This window comes from Lolium perenne, chromosome 2, assembly GCF_019359855.2.
Source record: "Lolium perenne isolate Kyuss_39 chromosome 2, Kyuss_2.0, whole genome shotgun sequence".
NCBI lineage: Eukaryota > Viridiplantae > Streptophyta > Magnoliopsida > Poales > Poaceae > Lolium > Lolium perenne.
This window is the reverse complement of record NC_067245.2, coordinates 296,661,644-296,683,335: the sequence shown is the minus strand read 5'-3', so window position 1 is coordinate 296,683,335 and position 21,692 is coordinate 296,661,644. Positions and strand designations below refer to the sequence as shown.

Sequence of the window (21,692 nt, the reverse complement as noted above, 5' to 3'; positions counted from 1 at the left end):
TCCCACTGTCGCATATGCATTTTGCAGAAAAATGCATGTCTTGGTTTTGTCGACGAGTATGACATGAGGGGTACCTCAACGTGGTGAAAGAGAGATGGGGTGTAAGGCGGGGAGCATCATGGATGGTGTGAGACGAGTTACCCAGGTTCAGATCTCTTAAGCACCCCAAAGGCTCCCGTAAGCCGGCTTATAAAGGCGATCGGTCCTAAGGTTACAGCAGAGTCCAAACGTGTCGGAGCTAGTCCTAGACTAATCTGTGTAGCAGTTATTTTATCCTCCAAGACTCACTAGTACAAAAAAAAGCCTACTAGTAGTCGTGTGTTGAATTTGGCTACCAGTCGTGTGCTCCATCCCGCTAGTGGTACCTCGCTAGTGGTAATCACCTACTAGTCGTGTGTACCCAACAGACGACTAGTATGACATGTACTAGTCGCGTGCGCGCCTGGCACATTGCCAATAAAGTATTAGTAACGTGCGACGGCCAGGTCCGCTGCTATTGTGTTTTTTCGCTATTTTAGAAAAAGCTGGGACCAATGCCCTGTTGTCGACATGATTTTACACAAAACACCCTAAAAACCTAAATAAAGCAACCGAGTTCATGGCGCCTCCTTGTGGTGTTGACGAGAGGAGATGGCCAGTAGTAGGTCTCTGAAGTAGGCATCGGAGCAGGCATCAGCAATGTCGGAGCAGGGCGTCGGAGCAAGGCATCTAAGTAGGCTGCCGGCGGTGGCGAAGCAGGGCATCAGAGGTGGGCGGAGGAGTGGAGCATCGAAGGTGGTCGCTGTCGTTGAAGAGGAGGTAGTCCTGGTCAACTTTGGGAAGAAGGTGGAGATTGGAAGATGAGGGGGAAGGTGCAGAAGTGGAAGAGGAGGATGGGAGAAGGTGGAGAAGTGGGAGTGAGGAGGAGGGGAAAAGGTGAATAGGAAGAGGGGATAAGGTAGAGAAGGGATCGAGGATGAGGGGAAAGTTTGAAATGAGAGATTTTTTTTTGGATTTTTTTGCGCCGAATTCTAAAACCTGCGAAAACTTTGTTTTCCTTTTCGCGTTTTCACATTGTAAAAAATCGGTGAACATGTTGGAATCAGATGTAAAATTTTCCATAGATATATTTTCATATAAAACTTTTTTCATCGGAGGAAAAGACGTTTACCGGAACATGATGCCATTTCGCATAATATATAAAAAAATTTGTTTGTTAATTTTCCTTAAAACTAGATGAATTAACATATGGTTATCTCGAAGGTTTTATTTTTAAAATTTTCTACTATTTCTTTAAAAAATAGGGCACGCTTCTAGTAAAGGTTAGTAATAGGGTGCCTAAATGAAGCACGATACTAATATGTTGATTAGTAGTAACATGCTAAAATAGGGTACACTACCAATATTTTGGCCAACCCACGTCTGTCAACCAAATATAATGGAAGCGGGCTAGCGAGACACACGACCGATATGGCCATACCATTCGCATGCCTCCATTGACACTCGATACGGGTACTTTCTAGACCTGATTGCATCCACGACCCACCTAGTAGTCTTGTACGCTACTTTGCACGTTTTCTGCCCGCAACTACTAATACCAGTCGTGTGTGTTAGCGTCCCTTATAGTGTTTTCCCTACTAGTGAATCCTCCTTGTGCAAGGGCGTGGGAGCCTACCTTGCTCCGTCCTGGTTGGACCTCCATCTGGGTTTATCAGCAACTGGGTCGCCTGGTCATGCCATTGGACCTGACCACCATTTGTGGCACCTGGACATGCCGGTATGATACTATGTTGTGGGTATACTTATTTAACATATCCCCAACAGTAGTTCCTGGAGATCTTCATTCTTCTTCGTCTACCTTGTATTGTAATCCTCATCTCCTTCTCCAAACTTCAAAATAGTAACACGAACAACTCTGTGGTTTTGATCCATAAGATCTAATTCTAACGGTCATATCACATAACTTTTGCTTCTCCGAAAAGAAGATAGTAGTGAACTTATCAAAAAAAAAAAAAGAGCGTGATTATCTCTCCGCCTTCCATGTTTTCATGTTTGGCAATTGAAACAGTAAAATGATGCGCTGCGAAGTTACCGCGCATTTCACAGGACACATGGCGAAAATATAACAGTCAACCCAAAACAGCCCCATCGTAGGATCCGGTGCACACATCTCGTAACTGGGTGCTACAAATAGTGGGAGGGGTGCGGTGAAACCTCATTCTCCACCCCATGCATGTCCCCCACCTCGTCTTCCACTTTCAATGCCACCTGAAAGTTCCAATCTTCTCCGTCAACCACCGTAAAGAGATCTTCACCACGACAAAGAATGTCTTCACCACCTCCTTAGCTAGATGACCAAATCATTGCCTCTCCACTCACGTCACGAGATCCGCCAAGCGGGGTGGAGATCCAAAAGAACCTCCACACCGAATGCGAGGAGGGTATATGGGCCAACCCATTTTGTGTAGCTTGTTTTTTTGATTCGTTTTCTTTCCCTTTTTCTTTTACCCTTTTCATTTATGTTTTTCTTTTTTTTTTCTTTCAGATTTTTATTTGTTTTATCTTTTTTTACTTTCATGTTATATTTTTGAAGTTATCTTTTTTTTAGCTTGTTATCTTTTTTTTAAAATTTGTATAAACATTCATTTTAAAAATATTCAAGTTTGGAATAATTTCAAATAAAGAAATTTTAGAAGTACCGAGATTTCAAAAATATTCTAATTTCTCAAAAATGTTAAGATTTGAAAATTTTGAAATAAAGAATTGTTCAAATTTTAAAAGAGTGATAAAACTTTTAAAAATTCAGATTTGGAACAATTCAAATTTCCAAACGTGTTAAGATTTGGAATTTGTTCAAATATAAATTGTTCAGGCTGAAAAATGTTCAAATTCAAATATATTCGTATTTTGAAAATTACTATAGAGTTCGAATTTGAAAATATTCAGATTTTGAAAATTTTAATATTTTGGAATTTGCTTCTGAAAAACAAAAAAAATGGAAAAAATATATTTTTTAATAAGTAAATATAAAAAGTACCTAATCTTATGGGCCACGGTCCGTTGAACTGCCGAGGGTGGAGGGGCGTGCGGCGGCCCGTAGTGAAGACCCCATGATATCCACCACGAGAGCTGGGAGCCCGGCCCAGATAACAAAACACACACGTGCACGTTCCCGTCGCGTGCGCCGACGGTCCAGATCGGAGCTTGGGCCGGATCTCTGCCGTCCGTCCCTGTCCTAACACGGGCGGTGCAGACGAAGCGTCCTCTCTTTGGCTCCCACCGCCCGGCCGCAACTACTAGGGAAGAACCAGAAAAAAAAAAAGAGAGAAATTCGTCAAACGAAATTGAGATCCGAGGCACAGGTCGAGGTGATTCTCTCTCCCAATCTCTTGCTCCCTACCCCTATCACTCGCTGGATCGATTCGCTAGTTTTGCTAGGAATTTCCGTACGCTCGCATGCTTCCTACCGTCCTCGGTAGAAACATGTGATTTCCTCATCCCCGTATATGTATATCTCGAATCGGGGAACTCGTGCTGTACTAATCTGCCTTCGAACGATGCGTTTTTGTTGTATCGGTTTATCTATTAGCTGATATTTGGAGCCAACCGGCGGTCTGCGGCTGTATCCTCACTTTGCGTGGTCCTGGATTTGGTTTGAAACTAGGTGTCGAATTAGGATGTATTTGCCTAGGATTATTGGATGTGTACTTTCATGTTTCGGTTCGATGCTTGATTTCTTGGTTTTGTGCATGCTTAATTGGTGAAGTTGTTGGTACATCTGATAACCCAATCTTAGATACAAACGGATTGGAACTTCATGCTTTGTGTATTGCAGGGGGCGTTTTGCTTCAGAATAAGCGAGTTTTTACCTTATCCAGCAAGTGATTTGTTCAAGAGCAAAAAAAAATCCTCTTTTTGTGCAGGCTTAATAAGGCTTCTAATTTTGGCGCAAAACTAGACATTAATCACATGGAATTAACCCCTTTCAATCTTATTAGTACAACTTTTCACCTTCAGCGGGCAATTTAATTACAAGATTGGAGATGAGTTTGCTCGGTTCGCATCAATTTAAATTTGCTCATTGTGAGATTTAGAACCTGGTTGTGTATTTATATATTCAGTGTGTTGTAGTTGTTCTGTAAATTCCTTTTAACACACGGCAAACACCAAGAGTCTTGTACTTCTCTCGGCGACTAGGTGGCATTGATTTATTTTTCTCCGTAATGCTTGTTTGAACATATTGATTTTTCGTAATGCAAATTGAGCTGAACTGTTCACTTGTTGCATCACAGGCATTTGTATATTCATTTTTCTGGATTGGGGGAAAAAGGAAGTTCATCACAAAAGATAGGATTTCAGAATTTTATGGACTTTGATTCCATCAAGGCAGGAGACGCTTCACCCAATTATTCTTCTAGCATTTGCAACAAGGGCACACTCATTGAGGCAAACACCGTCGCTCATTGTGGAAAGGCTAAAAGCTGGAACAGCTTCAACAGATTGAACTACCAGGAGTCAAGTCATGTATCACTTCCAAGGGTTACTGACCCAAAGGAAAATGGCGAAGCAGGAAATGATGCAGCAGACTCCATGTGCTTCACTGATCTGCCGGCCGCATTGGTCTGTGAAATCCTTGCTCGCCTTGATCCAAAGGGGCTTGGGATCATATCTTGTGTCTCCACAGGTCTGCAGACCCTAGCCACAGATCATCATGGATGGAAGAAATTCTACTGTGAAAGGTGGGGACTACCGAGTGTTCCCATTGGACCATTAGTTCCAAGTGGAACTCCAGATGGAAGGTCGTGGAAAACATTGTTTGTGGATCGGGAGTTTCAAAGTAAATCATTCATGGGAAGATTCAGTGTGGATATTCTCCGTGGCCACGATGAGGATGTACGCACCGTGTTTCTTCTGGCATCTGCAAATCTGATATTCACTGGTGGTCATGATTCTGTGGTTCGGATGTGGGATATGGAGGAAGGTCTACTGATTGATGAGTCCCGTCCGTTTGGTTGCACTATCCGAGCAATTGCAGCTGACAGTAGGCTTTTGATAACTGGGGGATCCAAAGCCTTCATCCAGTGTTGGAGGGCTACTGAGGGGGCCTCGCACCTTTTCCACATTTCTGGAATTGGTACTAACCAGAATTCTGAATTTCGCCTCTGGGGGCATGAAGGACCTGTGACTTGTCTTGCCTTGGATTCAGCGAGGATTTACAGTGGTTCTTGGGATATGACTGTTCGTGTTTGGGACAGAGCTCAGATGAACTGTGTACAGAAGTTTATGCATGCTGACTGGGTTATGGCCCTGGCTCCTCATGGAAATACCGTTGCCAGTACGGCTGGTAAAGACGCCTATGTATGGGATCTCGGCAGTGGTGAGTTAACAACTATAATTTCCAGTGCCCATGTTGGTAATGCATATTCTGTAGCTCGAACACACCTGGTAGATGTGCTATTTACTGGAGGAGAAGATGGTGCAATTCGCTTGTTCGATGTTTCTGAGATGTCTGGTAACGAGAATATTAAACCAGCTGCTACATGGGTGCCACACACTGGCCCTGTTCATTCTCTTGCTTTTGAGTATCCATGGCTTGTTTCTGCCTCTAGTGATGGCAGGATCGCACTAATTGATGTAAGGAAGATCCTGACCCCACCGAACTCGCGCCAGTTTAGGGTTAAGACCATTGATCCAAGTGCCATAGAACCTCCACAGAGGATGCTTCATGGCTTTGGATGCTATCTGTTCTCCGTTGACATTGGCGCAGATAGGATCATATGTGGGGGTGAGGATGGTGCTGTTAGGGTCTGGAACTTCTCAGAAGCACTGGAGATTGAGAAGAGAGCACTGGCTTTAAAGAGTTTGAGGCAGGAGAACCGGATGAGACGGAAGAAGGCACAAGTAGAGATGAACGCAAATGGCAGAAGGGCTGATCAATGTTCAGTAGCCATGAAGAGAAACCAACTCAAGGGTGATAAGAGTGCCACTTGGCAAATCAAGCGTTCCATTAATGACAAGGTCAAGTCTTAGACCAGGATTTGTACCTTTCTTTACTTTATCACATGGTCAAGTTGATTTTGTATTTCCCTCCAAGCTAGGTTTGCTATACGTAGGTCAACATTGACATTTTTATATATTCAACTTATACCTCGTGCACTATGGTCCCTTTTAATCTGTATGCAACCTTTATTCGACCTGGTGTATATTGATCTAATGGAAGAAAGTTTCCACAGATCCTTGTGTTTAAAGCTTTGATTACATCTGTTTTTGTATTTTGCTGTTTGCAGTTGTGGTGAAGGAATAATTAACTTGTGTATATTTATTTCTTAATTTTTGGTGAACCTTTGTAGCTATCTTAAATTCTTAATGTTGCTATCTTAAATTCTTAATGTTGCAGAGAACATCTTCAATTCCTTATTATCTGACTGGGATAATCTTAGTCTGTGGCTGATAGGAGTTATGTATCCTATCACATTTTATTCTTATAGAGATTCCAGTATATATTTACAAAACTTGGGCACAAGTATTGTCCAGATTGCGCTTACAGTTAGTTCATTGTTTCATTTTAATTTAATGTTGTTCTCTCTAAGTATAGCTAGGAATCTGTCAAATTTGAACATTTAGCGTTTCAGAATTTATTTTCTTGAACAGCAGTGGAGTAGCTAGGATGATGTACGTGTTCAGAGCAAAGCGTTGTCAAAGAAAAAAAAAAGAGTGCTCCTTTTGTTGTGTTTCTTCCAATCTCCTACTTTCATTAGAAAACCGTGTTTTCTGCTTGGAACTTAGCAGCTAGCACTGCGAGTGAGGAAATTGCACATAACACCATATGTTGGGGCATGGTTTGCACAGAACCACAACAATGTCTAGTTTTTGCACAGAACACCATATTTTGTTGTAATTGTTGCACAAAACACTAAATAGGGATATTAGCTCGTTTGACACAAAATTAGGCACATGGGTTGGTTATGTGCTGCCCACGGATGGCAACATGTATGCGCGCGCTATCGAAAAATCCTCGAGCCCCCTCGACCATTTTGCCCCTAGACTAGGTGCAGACCCTAGTATTTAGAATGAAAAAGTTGATTCGTTCCGAAGGAGGGAGGCGACGACGATGATCAGAGACTGAGACGATGGTGGCGGGGTCGAACAGTAGGAAGAGTTATGCGGCAGGTCCTAGTCGGGGTCCACGCCGGAGTCCACGTATGTACTGTCAATGGGTTTATGGGACTAATTATGTATCAAACGACCCTATTTAGTGTTTTGTGCAACAATTACAACAAAATATGGTGTTCTGTGCAAAAACAAGTTATGGTTGTGGTTCCTTGCAAAACATGTCCCAACATATGGTGTTATTTGCAATTTCCTCACTGCGAGTTGTTGCAAACTTGCAACTTGCAAGTGAGCACTGACTAGTACACCAACCCAACCAAGGAGGTAGCAATCCAGTGTTCCACACAGAACAGTCACCTTGCAAATTTTTTATTCCCAATTTGAATGATTGCTATTGTTTTAGCAAGAACATGGACAGAAGAAATTCTGCACCCTGCATTTTCTGTTTTATTTATGTGTTAAACTACTGGTACGTCTGACAGGCGACGCAGATGCCATATGCTGCAGACTTATCAGCACCAATTTAAAATTGCCGTGCAAGGTTTTGTTCTTGCCCAGGCAACTTCCTCGCTGCTTCCTACTTGCAGTCCTGCACAAGTTTGTTCTTCTCTATATATTGCTACTTCCTGCTGGTAGTTAGAACAGTGGTGCCATGCCTGCATGATCTTCTCCAGAATCTGCTTGGATGCTATGTGATCTGAAAAGTTTGTGAGTCGTTATGTCTTATTAAGATAAAAGTTTTATGAGGCGGTGGCAAATTTTGTTGATGAAGTTTTACTCCCTTTGGTTGTCGTAGTTTTCGTTCAATTGAACGACAAGAATTAGGGAACAAAGGGAGTACTATCTATCTCTATGCTCTTTTTTTTTCACTGTAACATTTAGGCCTAAGTGTGAGTAGCTAGCTTTACCATCAAATCAAAATTGAGGCCTAACTTTTTATGAACTGTCAGAATCAGCTGGTGACATTCCAACTCACAGCACTTGCTAATGTTCATGCATAACAGAATATAACAGAATGGTTGGTGCTTTCCTTTTCTTGCTGACTTGCATGGTGAAGCTGAACACAAATGATTTGTTTGTGTGCCTGGAAGAAACATTTGTGCACCAATCTTGACAAAGATGGAAAATCTAGCCAACACGTTTGGAAGGCAGCTGGGAACGAATGAATCATTCAAGCAATCATGCGGGCATGATGAAATTTAATCAGGTCATGACATTATTAGTACAGTATTATCATATTACCTGATGAGCAGTTCAGCAGGGACTGCTGGGAACATGATCATGTGTTGCTCCACCCTCCATGCATGTGAGACCCACCGCCACGACCTCCTCACAGTGACACCGATTGGAATGTGACTGGATTCTCAGTTCCTCACCACTCTCTCCAGTCCCCGCTTTTTCGGGAACAAAGCAACAGTTTAGCTGAGCCACATTACGACTTTTGGGGATGATTGTTGACTTTAAGAAACTAGGTAGCTTTGATTTGGTTGTAGCATGTCCGGGTAACTCATTTCTCACTGAGCAGGTTAACTTCATGAGCATCATTTAGCTTGGTTAAAGAACTGGGCCATATAATTGTTGCTGCGCCAAGCTGTGCACCTCTAGTCTAGTTAAATAGTCGTCTTTGTTGACGCCCGCAATTTTTATTTAGTTGGAAGAGAGAATAAAGAAAGAGAAAGTTGCTGGACAGAGTGTTTCTACACCCGGATGCATATGCACTCTTTATTTGAAATTCATATTAAACATATTTAAAAATGTAAAAAAATACAAGTAAAAATGTCTTATGTATACCTTGACATTTACATGCTCACAAAATTGTTTCAGCAAAAACCAATATGTTTTTGTGCCCAGTGCAAAAATGACAATTTTTTGTGCTAAAATAGTCTATTTCTTGAGGCATTATCTGTCTTTTTTAGACAGGGTACAACAGTTGTCGGTTTAATGTGAAACTTTATGTGCATACATTGAACATGTCTCTCTATATGCTAAATTTTATGATACTGTCAGTAAATGGTGGAATTCATCAGACTATAAAAAGGATACTGCATTGATGATCAATGGAAAATTTAAGAAGCTCAGATATGATCTCAAGAAATGGAGTAAAAATATATCAAACCTTGGTAATCTTATTACTAAATGTAATTTTACCTTGGCCCTCCTGGATGGATTGGAAGAGCAAAGATTACTCTCTACTGCAGAAAAGAATTTTCAGAGAATCTTGCAAGAGCATACAAGAAAATTGACTGAAGCAAGAAGAATATATTGGAAAAATAGAGCCAAAATTAGATGGGCAACTCTGGGAGATGAAAATACTAAATATTTCCATACAATTGCAACAAAGAGCTATAGAAGAAATCTTATCACATATATTAAATCCTCTGATAATGTTATGGTTTTTAACCATGATCACAAGGCTGCTATTATTTGGGAATCATATAAAGAAAGACTTGGTGCGAGTGAAAATGCTGCAATGAATATCAATTTGGCAGATATTATACAACCAGCTGATCTTGCTCATTTAGATGCTCCATTTACCAAAGAGGAAATAGATAATGTGGTTAAAAATTTCCCTATTGATAAAGCACCAGGACCAGATGGTTTCAATGGAAAATTCCTGAAGAAGTGCTGGCCAGTGATTAAAGAGGATTTCTATAAGCTCATTGATGATTTCTACAGTGAGAAAATAAATTTGGAAAGTATTAATACTGCATTTATCACACTCATCCCCAAAAAAGCAGATCCTGAGAACATGAATGATTATAGGCCTATCTCATTGGTCAGTCTTCCTCTCAAGATTATTACTAAACTTATGGCAAATAGAATGCAGCAAGAGATTATCCCCTTGATACATCAAAATCAATATGGTTTCATTAAAGGAAGAAATATTCAAGACTGCCTAGGCTGGGCATTTGAGTACCTGCATATATGGCATCTCTCCAAAAGACCTATTATTATTAGGAAAATTGATTTTGAAAAGGCTTTTGACAAAGTGGATTATAATGCAGTTATTGCTATGCTTAAGGCTAGGGGCTTTGGACCAAAATGGGTCAAACTCATACACAATATCCTCCATTCAGCATCAACTTCAGTGCTTTTAAATGGAGTGCCAGGAAAGAAAATTGTATGCAAAAGAGGAGTAAGGCAAGGTGACCCACTGTCTCCAATCCTTTTTGTCAATACTGCTGATCTCTTACAGAGTACTATTAATAAGGCTTGGCAAGATGGATTTATTGATTTACCAATTATGGAGGATTTCGGTCAGAAATATCCAATTGTGCAATATGCAGATGACACATTAATGATAATGCCAGCAGATGATACTCAATTGGGATATCTGAAGCAGTTGCTCCAAGTTTTCAGTCTGTCTACTGGCCTACATGTAAACTTTCACAAAACCACGCTTGTGCCCATCAATATTGATAATGACAGAGCAAATGAACTGGCTAATATTTTTGGATGCAAAGTAGAGACACTGCCGTTTGCTTATCTGGGATTGCCATTGGGTACTACAAGACCATCTATATCTGATCTCATGCCAACAGTTTCCAGAATTGATAAAAAAACTATCTGGAATATCATCTCTGATGTCTTACACTGGCAAGCTCACATTATTAAATTCAGTGATACAATCATTACCAATGTTTGCTATGTGCTCTTTCAAAGTACCAATTACCATTTTTGTACACTTTGAAAAAAGTGGAAGACAGTTTTTGTGGTCTGATAGAGAAAATAGGATTCAAGGAAAATGCCTAGCAAGTTGGGAAATGATGTGCAGGCCAAAAGACCAGGGGGGCTTAGGAATTTTGAATCTCAGGGTGCAAAATCAAGCTTTACTTATGAAGAATTTAGACAAATTCTATAATCATGAAGATATTCCATGGGTTGATCTGATCTGGCAAGCTTACTATAATAATAGAGGCACTCCACAGACTATTAAACCAAAGACATCATTTTGGTGGAGAGATTGCTTGTCATTGCAGGACAAATATAAAGAATTGACATCAGTGGACATTCAAAATGGAAAATCGGTGGTACTTTGGAAAGATAATTGGGATAATTCCATCAGACAGGATGAATATCCTCACTTACACTCATTTGCCAAAAATCAGAATATCATCTTTGATAAGGCTATGGAAATATCTAATGAAAATATATATGACATGTTCCAGTTGCCCCTAAGTACTATTGCACATGAAGAACTCCATAACTTGGAACAGGAAATTTTGAACATGGAAATCACAGGGGATCATGATATTTGGTCTTTCAATTGGGGAAACTCATTTTCCACAAAAAAAGTGTACAGAGAACTAATGGGAAATCATGATGTACCAAAGAGTATTACAGCTATATGGAAATCCTGCAGTATTCCGAGACATAAATTTTTCTTTTGGCTGTTACTAAATGGCAGACTGAATACTAAGGATATGATGAAGCACAAGAATTTCTATGTGGAATTTTCTGATTGTATACTCTGTGAAACCTGTCCAGAAGAAACAATTATGCATCTATTCTTTGAATGCACATTCAGTCAAAGCTTTTGGTGGGCACTTGGATTGGAGTGGAATGTGGATATGACACTATATCAGATGATTGAGGAAGCGCAGCAAAGATTTTCCCTGGGTTTTCTGATGGAAATAATGATTGCAGGATGTTGGAGCATTTGGGATCAAAGGAATGATGCTATCTTCAATGCTAACTATCCTAATGTCCAAACATGTTTGACTAGGTTTAAAGCCACTTTTACCCTGACAATGCATAGAGCTAAGCCTAGTCTTAGAGAAGGAATGCAATCATGGTTAGATACTCTATGAGTCTGTAATAAGTTTTTCCTCTTTGTAACCCATTGTAAATATTCCATTTATATTAATAGAAAATGACACAGTAGGGAGCCTTTCCCTACTGTATTTGTGTCAAAGAAAATATGCTAAATTTTATTCCTAAATCTTTTACCTTTTTGAAATATGGTTTGCACATACCGGATGCATATGCATCCGGATCAGTTTTGGTTTTCCGAAAGTTGCTTTCCTTTAGAGTATCTCTAGCAGATGATGTATATTATACTACCCCCATTTTAAAATATGTGTCTTAGTTTTGTCTAGATATAGATTTATCTAGACACATTTTAGTTATAGATACACGTATCTAGAAAAGTTGAGACACCTATTTTTAGACGGAGGGAGTACATCATATGATGAATTTTCTACTCGCATCACTCCAATTCGTTGATCGTAGCGGTGGTCGTCGCGCTCCGACTGTGAACACCACCTCACCCCGTTTTGTTGTTTTTCACTTTTTTCATATGGCAAATGGGGCGATAACCATGGCAGGGATAGAGCTCGGAAAGCACACGGTGTCGTCTAGGGCGATGGATTTCAGTCGGCGCCAACGAAAGGGTCACATGCGGGGGGAGAAAGAAAACGCCAAGGTGGCAGTTCGAGCTAGCGGGTGACCGGTTTTATACAATACATCACTTTTATTTGCATCACCTGTTGCAAAATTTGCATCGCGGTGTAAAATATTTAAGCCATTTTTTGCATCTACATCATCTGCTGGAGCCTTTTTTTTTTGGATCCTAGGTGATGTATATGACAATATTTTACATCTTTGTCATCTACTGGAAATGCTCTTAACTAAGGAATAATTTCGTAAAAAATAAGTTAAAACTATATTTAGTGTTTTCTCTAGATAACGTGAATGTCAAGAAAAGGTCCGCTTTCTCTACCATTGTACATGCTTAGGCCTGAAATTAAAACTCGAAACTCGTGAGCTAAATGAGTAACTCGCGACTCGGCTCGCCTCGACTCGAACTCGGTATTTAACGAGCCAAGCCGAGTTTTAAATTTTGTCGTTAAATGAGTTCAAGCTAAACGAGCCGAGTTCATCAAACTCGCGAGTAGCTCATTTAGCTCGGTAAAAATGAATAGTAGGTTGTATAATCTGGCAAAACAAATTAATCTAGCCTGAAATGAGCAAGTAGTGTCGTGTCGGCCCAAGCCCACCATATTAGGCAAGTATATTTGTGCTTTCTCGACATGGCGATGTTATGCTCATGATATATTGATTGTTGTAGTTTATATTGTTCTGATACCATAATTATAATGATTGTTGTGCATCATTCATGCTCAAATATTTAGGAACAATGCATTATACATTTTACATATTTTATTTGAAAATTTTAAATGAGCTACTTGTGAGTTACCCGCGAGCTTTGCGAGTCGAGCCGAGTTTCATATTTGTACTCGATTACTAAACGAATCGAGTCGAGCTAACTCGATTATTGACCGAGCTTTAGCGAGTCGAGCCGAGCGGCTCGGCTCGAATTCTAGCCCTATACATGCTCTTAGCCCATTAGAGCATCTCCAACAGGCGCGCTATATCGCGGCGCGCTATACCTACGATTCGGCGCGCTGCAAACCGATAGCGCGCGCGGTGCCGATTTTTCCTCCGCCAGGCGCGGTAAAATGCAGCGCGTGCGCGGGCTGGAAAAATGGCGCTCCGCCAGGCGCGGTAAAATACAGCGCGCGCGGGCGCGGAAAACAGATTTCTACACTATTTTGCATTCATAAAGATCAAATAAACACACATAAATCATGAAACAAATCACACAAAGTGCAACAACATCACGTAGTTCAACAACGACACAACAAAATGACGTAGTTCAACAATGACACACCACATATGGTTCAAATGGACAAAGTGGAACACAATGCATATCACAAATGCATATCACACTTCCGCTCTTTCCAAGTCAACACCTTCTTCTTCCTCTTCGTCATCTTGGGTTGAAGGAGGAATAGTAGCATTCATGGAAGACACGAAGCCTCCCGGTGGTGCTCCCATACTCCCATACACACCACTCACCGAGCCTCCCATGGTCCCTCCAAACACTCCTCCATAGCTTGGTCCTCCCATGCCGGCCATGCCTCCATAGCCTCCCATGTCGGGCATGCCTCCCATGCCGGCCATGCCTCCCATGGTGGGCATGGGCATGCTTCCCATGCCGGCCATGCCTCCCATGGTGGGCATGGGCATGCTTCCCATGCCCACCATGCCTCCCATGCCTCCTCCAAACGTCGGCATGCATCCTCCAAACATGCCTCCTCCAAACATGCCGGTCGTGGAAGTTTTCATGTTGGCTACCAACAATCTCTTTTTGGCCAACACTTCATCGCGAAGAAGGTTGATGTACTCCTTTTGCCTCTCATCCATATGGGAAGTATCCATCAAGAAAAGCTTCCTCTCCTCCTCCGCTAGGCGTGCTTGCTCCTCGGTGGCTTGCCTCTTCTCCTCCAAAGCCAACTTCCTCTCCTCGTTGGCGGCAATCCTCTCCTCCAAAGCGGCTCTCCTAGCTTCAATAGCATCCATAGCCTCTTTCTCCAAGTTTCGTTGCATCTTTCTATCTTCATTTGCTTGCAACCTTGCATTTGCAATCCTTTCCATAGCCATGGCAATGTCATCATCTCCGGCCTTCTTTCCCTTCATTTCCTTGGCGGTCTTCCTACCATGCACATTCCTCCGGCCATTGTTGACGGAGTGAGGAGTGGAGCTTCTCTTCATCCGCCCTTCATCACTTGAATCATCATCATCGATGATTGTTGCATCACCGGTAGCATTGGCCGCCATAGTTGCCGCGTCCATCTTGCCGCGCGTCTTCCACTTCTCTTCATTCCCTAGCACTTCATAGCAATGATGCAAGGTGAATGACTTGCCAAGAATCTTGTTGCCTTTCTTGTTCTTCTTTCCCACATCCCTAAACAATCCTTGAGCCATGGAGTTCTACACATATGCGGAAAAGAAAATAGATGAGCCATATGAAGTCGAACCATATTCTTGTCATATGAGCCATATGGTGAACATAGTAGAATGACTTACCCTATCATTCTCATTAGTGCCACTTGGATTGAGAACATCGATGTTGGCTTGCACGCCCGCCCATTTTTTGCAATCGGTGTTGATACCGGACCAACGGGACCGAAGTGAGCGCATGGTTCGCTCGATCCCACTTGTGTTTGTGTTGAAGTAATCCGTCATCCTCATCCAATATGTTTCTCTTGTTTGGTCGGTACCGGTTGTTGGATCCATTTCAATTGTCAACCACGTCTTGCAAAGCAACTTGTCCTCCGCTATGGTGTAGTTGGCGGACCGGCCGGGAGGGCGAGCTTCAATCAAGCCTTCTCCTTCCTCATGTACATCCTCATATTCCTCCTCCCCATCGGCGGCTTCATCATGCAAGAACGAGGATCCAACATTCATTGTTTCCATGAATGCCGCATCATCCACTCTACATTGCAATGAAATTCATTACTAGACGGCTAGGTATGCATCAATAAACTAGAATTCGACAAAAACTCGTGTTTTTACCTCTCGGGCATTTCTTCATCCACCATATGTGCGCCCGCGCGGGTGCCGGACGGAGGCGTCGGCTGGGTCGGCTGGGTAGGCGGAGGAGGAGGAGGAGGCGCCTGGTACGGCTGGGTCGGCTGGGTCGGCGGCGGAGGAGGAGGAGGAGGTCGGCGGGCGACGGGCTTCTTTGGTTTCTTCGGCGGCGCGACGGCGGCGGGGCCGAGGTGTGACCACTTGGTCGCCGGTACCTTCCCCCTCCTCGGCGCGGTGCCCTGCGCGGCCATCCGCGCCGCGGCGGCGCCTACGTGCATGCCACGCGCGGCGGGGCGAACAGCGCACGCGCAGCGGCCGTTGGGTTGCCGACGTCGACGCCGGCGCTAGGGTTTGGCGGCGGCGGAGGGTGCGACAGCGTAGGGAGGGGTCGGCGGGTTGCCGGAGAGGTCGTCCATCGTCGGGATCGCCGGCGGCGCGCGGAGACCACGGATTGGGCGCCCGGAGTAGCGACGCGGAAGAGGAAGTTTCAGCGCGGGGGTTTTTTCGCGCTTGGACGAGCGATGCCGCGCGCTGTAGCCGACGCGCCAGATATGCCGCTCCCTTTTGTGGAAAACGCCGCGCGCCCTAAAATTTTTACAGCGCCGCGCCGTATACCGCGCCTGCTGGAGCGCCGCATTTCCTCCCGCGCGCGCTATATCGGATGTTTTTATGCCGCGCGGCCTATATAGCGCGCCTGTTAGAGATGCTCTTATGTTCAGACAAGCAATATTCTACAATAAAATATACAATTTAACTTTAAAAATATATAATTGGTACACAATAAAAGGAAAGGAAACAAATTCCGGTAATGTCGGTATTTTCATCTCCCTGCCAGTTCATAGGAGAATCTGAGATCCATCAGACCATCACCTCCTCCACGGTTTCCTCTCCCTCTCCAGTCACCTTCCTTCCCTCCTCCAGCAGTCTCCCTTCTTCCTCTCCACTCGAGTACCCCTGCCCTGACCTACCCAAGCATAGCAAGTCCAGCAAGCTCCAATCCGATTCAATGCGCCTCTGAAATCCCTCTACTCGTAGCCCACCGCCGCCGCCAGCTCCTCCACCTCCTGCGTGCGTCGCCGGCTCGCCGCCACCGCCGTCCCCGTTCTACTCGATACTGTCTGCAATCTTGGCCATTGGTGAGCTTCTTGCCATCCAGTGATCAGTCAAACCACACTGACTTCCACGAGATTTCGGGTGTGCCGGCGGCGCACACCCGGCCGGCACGCCGTCCAGATCCGCCCCTTCTAGAGCGATGTTCCAGATGAGGCTCCTTCTGCTTGCCGCCGTGAGCATCGTGTTCGCCAACCTGCAGTTCCCGCGAGCACAGGGGATGGAGCTGCTCTTGAGCTGCGGCTCCAATGCCACAGCCGACGCCGACGGCCGGAGATGGGTCGGCGACATGGCCCCCGGACTGAACTTCACCCTGAGCAGCCCGGGGATCGCCGCTCTCTTGGCCGGGAGCAGCAATGGCACCGAAGTCTTCGGGCCGGTGTACCGCTCCGCGCGTGTCTTCACCACGGCGGCTTGGTATGACTTCGCCGTGCTGCCGGGGAACTACTGCGTCAGGCTGCATTTCTTCCCCGCCACGTTCGGGAACTTCAGCGCCAACAGTTCGGTGTTCGATGTCGTCGCGAATCAGTTCAAGCTGGTCTCGAAGTTCAACGTGTCGGAGGAGGTTGTTTGGAGGAGCTCCGTGAGCGGTTCGGCCGTCACCGCCGTTGTCAAGGAGTATTTTCTTGCGGTCGATACTCATCAACTGCAGATCGAGTTTGCTCCGAGCCCTGGGTCATTCGCATTTGTGAATGCCATCGAGGTGATGCTCACTCCAGACAACTCCTTCAACGACACGGTGAGCAGAGTTGGTGGTGTAGATGCTTCTGAATTAAGCAGCCGAGCTGTTGAGACTATGTACCGGCTGAATATTGGAGGGCCTGCACTTGCGTCTTCACTTGATCAGTACCTTCATAGACCATGGCACACTGATGAGGCATTCATGTTCTCTGCGAATGCTGCTTTGACCGTGTCCAACACTTCAGGCATAAGGTATGTCTCGAGCAATGACTCCTCGATTGCTCCCATTGATGTCTATGAGACTGCAAGAATCATGAGCAACAACATGGTTGTGGATAAGCGGTTCAATGTGACATGGAGATTCTTTGTCCACCCCAATTTTGATTACTTGGTCCGCCTTCATTTCTGTGAGCTTGTCTACGACAAGTCCAGCCAGAGGGTTTTCAAGATCTACATCAACAACAAGACAGCTGCTGAGAACTACGATGTGTATGCCAGGGCCGGGGGTATCAACAAGGCATATCATGAGGACTACTTTGACAGCTTGCCGCAGCAGGTAGACTCACTTTGGCTTCAGCTAGGCCCAGACTCCATGACAAGTGCTTCAGGCACTGATGCACTTCTCAATGGTTTGGAGATTTTCAAGCTCAGCAAAAATGATAAGCTTGATTATGTGCTTGGTCATATTGACATGGGAAACCATAGGAGGAATTCCAAGGGTGGGAAGAGGATAAGTTTATGGGAGGAACTTGTTATTGGCTCGGCCGCTTTTGTGGCGCTGGCAAGTGTTGTTCTGTTCTCATGGTGCTATGTAAGAAAGAAACGAAAAGCTGCTCACAAGGAGGTCCCTGCCGGTTGGCATCCTCTGGTGCTTCATGAGGCTATGAAAAGTACTACAGATGCCCGCGCATCCACTAAAGCACCCTTGACACGCAATTCATCTTCCATTGGTCATAGGATGGGCAGACGATTCAGCATCGTAGATATTAGGGCTGCCACAAAGAACTTTGATGAGTCATTGGTCATTGGTTCTGGGGGTTTTGGCAAGGTTTACAAGGGTGAGGTTGATGACGGCATCACAGTGGCAATCAAGCGTGCTAATTCATTATGTGGCCAGGGTCTGAAAGAATTTGAAACAGAGATTGAGATGCTCTCCAAGCTCAGGCACCGGCACCTTGTTGCAATGATTGGATATTGTGAAGAGCAGAAGGAGATGATTCTGGTCTATGAATACATGGCCAAGGGGACATTGCGAAGCCATCTTTATGGAAGTGGCCTCCCACCTTTGACATGGAAGCAACGGATTGATGCCTGCATTGGCGCTGCCCGTGGGCTTCACTACCTTCACACTGGAGCAGACCGAGGTATAATTCATAGGGATGTAAAGACTACTAATATCCTGTTGGATAAGAAGTTTGTTGCAAAAATAGCAGACTTTGGGCTGTCGAAAACTGGGCCAACATTGGACCAGACCCATGTTAGTACAGCAATCAGGGGAAGCTTCGGGTACCTTGATCCTGAGTACTTCCGAAGGCAGCAATTGACACAAAAGTCTGATGTCTATTCTTTTGGAGTGGTGCTCTTTGAAGTTGCTTGTGCAAGGCCAGTTATAGACCCCACTGTGCCGAAGGATCAAATCAACTTGGCAGAGTGGGCGATGAGATGGCAGCGTCAGCGTTCGCTAGAAGCAATAGTGGATCCACAGCTGGATGGTGACTACTCGCCAGAATCGTTGAAGAAGTTTGGTGATATTGCGGAGAAGTGTCTTGCTGATGATGGGAGAACCAGGCCATCAATGGGTGAGGTCTTGTGGCACCTGGAGTATGTGCTGCAGCTCCATGAAGCTTACAAACGCAATCTGGACTGTGAGTCATTTGGAAGCAGTGAACTGGGATTTGCTGATATGTCTTTTAGCATGCCTCACATCAGAGAGGGAGAAGAGGAGCATCACTCAAAGCAATCAGGTATCAGAGAAGATTCAGCCCCCTGAGGTTTCTGACATCTGGTAACCCACTGAACTATCTTGATTGAATAACCGTGGTCTTGATGTAAAATTGTGATATATTCTTCACTTAGATTCTTCTTATTCTTTTGGGTGTTGTCCTGCTCGACAAGTGTAGAATAATAGGATTTTGTAGATTACCAAAAAAAAGGAACTTGGAAACGTCAAGTTTTTCCTTGACACCCTGCTCTATCATGCCATTTGTTTAACCCACCACGGGGTTTCATGTAGTTCTGCCTGTGTGACCTGTATAAATCTTACTAATAATATAATTCTCTCTTTCAACTTCTATGTACGGTGGAGATGTTCTGTTACATGGCAAAGCATGTGCGGTAAATTCCGGTCCAACATTTCGTGCACTGTCATTTCTGTATTGCTATGCAACGTCACCCTTCCAGTAATGCATTGCAATGCTGCACTAGCTATGGTGTACTTTGATGTACCCAAACGCGAATATGTTTAGAAGGTGTCTGAATGGATTTTAAAAAATGTTCGTACTTGTGTCATTACTTGAGGCAAAGCCTGGACAATTTGACCATTTTGCTTACTGTGATGATACTACATGGATTTGCTGGTAGTCCTCGAAGAGGAGCTGCCATCGAAGCTTGCCCGAGGCAAACGCCGTGCCGAATTGCATCCTCTTCGCAAGTGACAAAGGTGACCACATAGTCATCCAGCTCGACTCTGTTTGCACAACCTGGTAGGAATCACAATATACTGTAACAGCATATTTTGCACCGCCTCCATGTAATCGGACTGAACATTTAGTACATTAAAACCAACAGACAAAGCGATTTACTGAAGTTTTGGATGGTAATTTCAACTTCCAGGCTCTCGGTGATCAGATTCAGAGCCAACAGGCATTAGTTACTCATCTGACCAGAAACAAAGACAGATGCAGAGGCCGGGGAAATCCTATATTAAAAAAAAAAAAGAGAGAAACATAGGCAGGTCACCTCGACATGGAGCTTCTACTTTTAATGGTTTTTTTCAAATTAATTCTATGGCAAATCCACTCTAGAATTAAATACACGAGCTAACACACTGAATAGAACTTCTAACGAAGCTATGCTGTCTGTGCTTCTCCATTCCCCTCAAATTTAAGATATGTTTAACCTTTAAATTTGTACAGAGAATTTGTGGATGGGGTCTAGTGAGCTCTTTCTCATTACAATGATTTGTGAATGGGGCAATGCACACTACAGAAGTTTTCATTCAAAATCAACAATACACCCACCAGTAACTTCACAGATGAAGGGGCTAGGCAGATACAGGTCGTCATTCACTGACACTAACTAGCTCATGACCATGAATGCTCCTCCTTGCTTACACCATATTCTTCGACAAGCTTCGTCACAAGTACCATAAGATCCACAAACGCGCTGAATGATGCTCGCAGAAATCGGGCCTCTACTGCTTCAAAGCGCCTGAATTCACAAACGTGAGGGATTAAAATCACTACACTTCATGCAGCAACGGAAAAACAGTCCTTTGAAAATATGGTGTGGGATTTACTCACACGACAAGCTTGCCACCAGAAACAGTCATCTCCCTCCTGACCTTATCTGGCTGCAACTGCAACACAAAGCACACGAAATAGATTTCTTTTTTCAATAAATTTTCCATGGACAAAGAGGGAACATGAGGAGTTCAAGGAACCAGGAGACATGTTTAAAAGTGGAAATAAGAGCTTCTTTACCTCCTTGTCGACGACCAACGTCTTGTACACAATGGTAGCATGTTCTTCAGATCCATAATCAACTTCAAAGTTGCTGCCAAACAAAAAGGTTGTGTTACTGCACTCTAGAATTTCTCCAGGAACCATTGGCATGAGATGCAGCAAAGGGTAAAATCTACATCAACGCATACGCATTGCTGGATCTATCTATGCAAATTGCAAATACTGCAGGTTTTTTAGAACAGCAGTATGAATGATCACTACACCTTTCTAACTTACCACCTCGAAGTTCCACAATGGGGAAAAAAATCAGTAAGATCCCAAAATGTTTTTTGCGGTTTGAATCTGATTAGATGCCCCCTGCTACTTTTACCTTCAAAACGGTCAATTAATCTAACAAAGACTAGTAGCACATGACCAGGGTAAATCTCCCGTGCTCTCCTTGAACCTAAAACTACCGGTAGCTGCTTTAAGGCAATCCGTCGAACACGAAGCACGCAAGTGGAGAGGAACACCCGCGAGGTAGCACTAGCAAAGGTTGCTAAAAGGTAAATAATGACCACGATGGAAGGGGGGGGGGCGGGGAGAGGGTGTTCACCAGGTGAAGTCCCAGCCAGAGGAGGAAGAAGAGGAGGCTGGGGCAGCAGCCATCGCGGCGGAGGCTGCCCTGGATCGCGAGAGCCGTTCAGGGGACCGCGGCGTGCTGTGCGATTGAAGGGCTGTGCGAAGTGCTCTGCTCAAGCCCGAGCGAGGAAG

General features: G+C 44.1%; 3 protein-coding genes across 3 annotated transcripts; 2 read left to right on the top strand and 1 right to left on the bottom strand.

The window, feature by feature from the left end:
• The first annotated feature begins 3,214 nt into the window (after nt 1–3,214).
• On the top strand, nt 3,215–6,211 carry LOC127336138 (F-box/WD-40 repeat-containing protein At5g21040). The gene is made up of 2 exons (XM_051362912.1): nt 3,215–3,347; nt 4,272–6,211. The coding sequence occupies exon 2, from the start codon at nt 4,345–4,347 to the stop codon at nt 6,007–6,009; it is 1,665 nt and encodes a 554-aa protein (XP_051218872.1). The 5' UTR covers nt 3,215–3,347; nt 4,272–4,344; the 3' UTR covers nt 6,010–6,211.
• A 10,091-nt stretch (nt 6,212–16,302) lies between these two features.
• Nucleotides 16,303–19,547, top strand: LOC127336139 (probable receptor-like protein kinase At1g30570). The gene has a single exon (XM_051362913.2). It carries the CDS (start codon nt 16,718–16,720, stop codon nt 19,244–19,246), a length of 2,529 nt encoding a protein of 842 aa, XP_051218873.1. The 5' UTR covers nt 16,303–16,717; the 3' UTR covers nt 19,247–19,547.
• Nucleotides 19,548–20,307: 760 nt separating this feature from the next.
• LOC127336140 (uncharacterized) lies at nt 20,308–21,692 on the bottom strand. The gene is made up of 4 exons (XM_051362915.2): nt 21,535–21,692; nt 20,958–21,030; nt 20,778–20,833; nt 20,308–20,685 (listed from the first exon to the last, which is right to left on the bottom strand). The coding sequence occupies exons 1-4, from the start codon at nt 21,585–21,587 to the stop codon at nt 20,559–20,561; spliced, it is 309 nt and encodes a 102-aa protein (XP_051218875.1). The 5' UTR covers nt 21,588–21,692; the 3' UTR covers nt 20,308–20,558.

Bases quoted from the DNA above. Each gene is read 5' to 3' on its own strand.
- LOC127336138 (XM_051362912.1), top strand. From the start codon at position 4,345: ATGGACTTTGATTCCATCAAGGCAGGAGACGCTTCACCCAATTATTCT.
- LOC127336139 (XM_051362913.2), top strand. From the start codon at position 16,718: ATGTTCCAGATGAGGCTCCTTCTGCTTGCCGCCGTGAGCATCGTGTTC.
- LOC127336140 (XM_051362915.2), bottom strand. From the start codon at position 21,587: ATGGCTGCTGCCCCAGCCTCCTCTTCTTCCTCCTCTGGCTGGGACTTC. The intron at 21,031-21,534 runs GTGAACACCCTC...TTTGTTTGGCAG, and splicing joins TCTGGCTGGGACTTCACCTG to CAACTTTGAAGTTGATTATG. The intron at 20,834-20,957 runs GTAAAGAAGCTC...TTTGTGTTGCAG, and splicing joins CGTTGGTCGTCGACAAGGAG to TTGCAGCCAGATAAGGTCAG.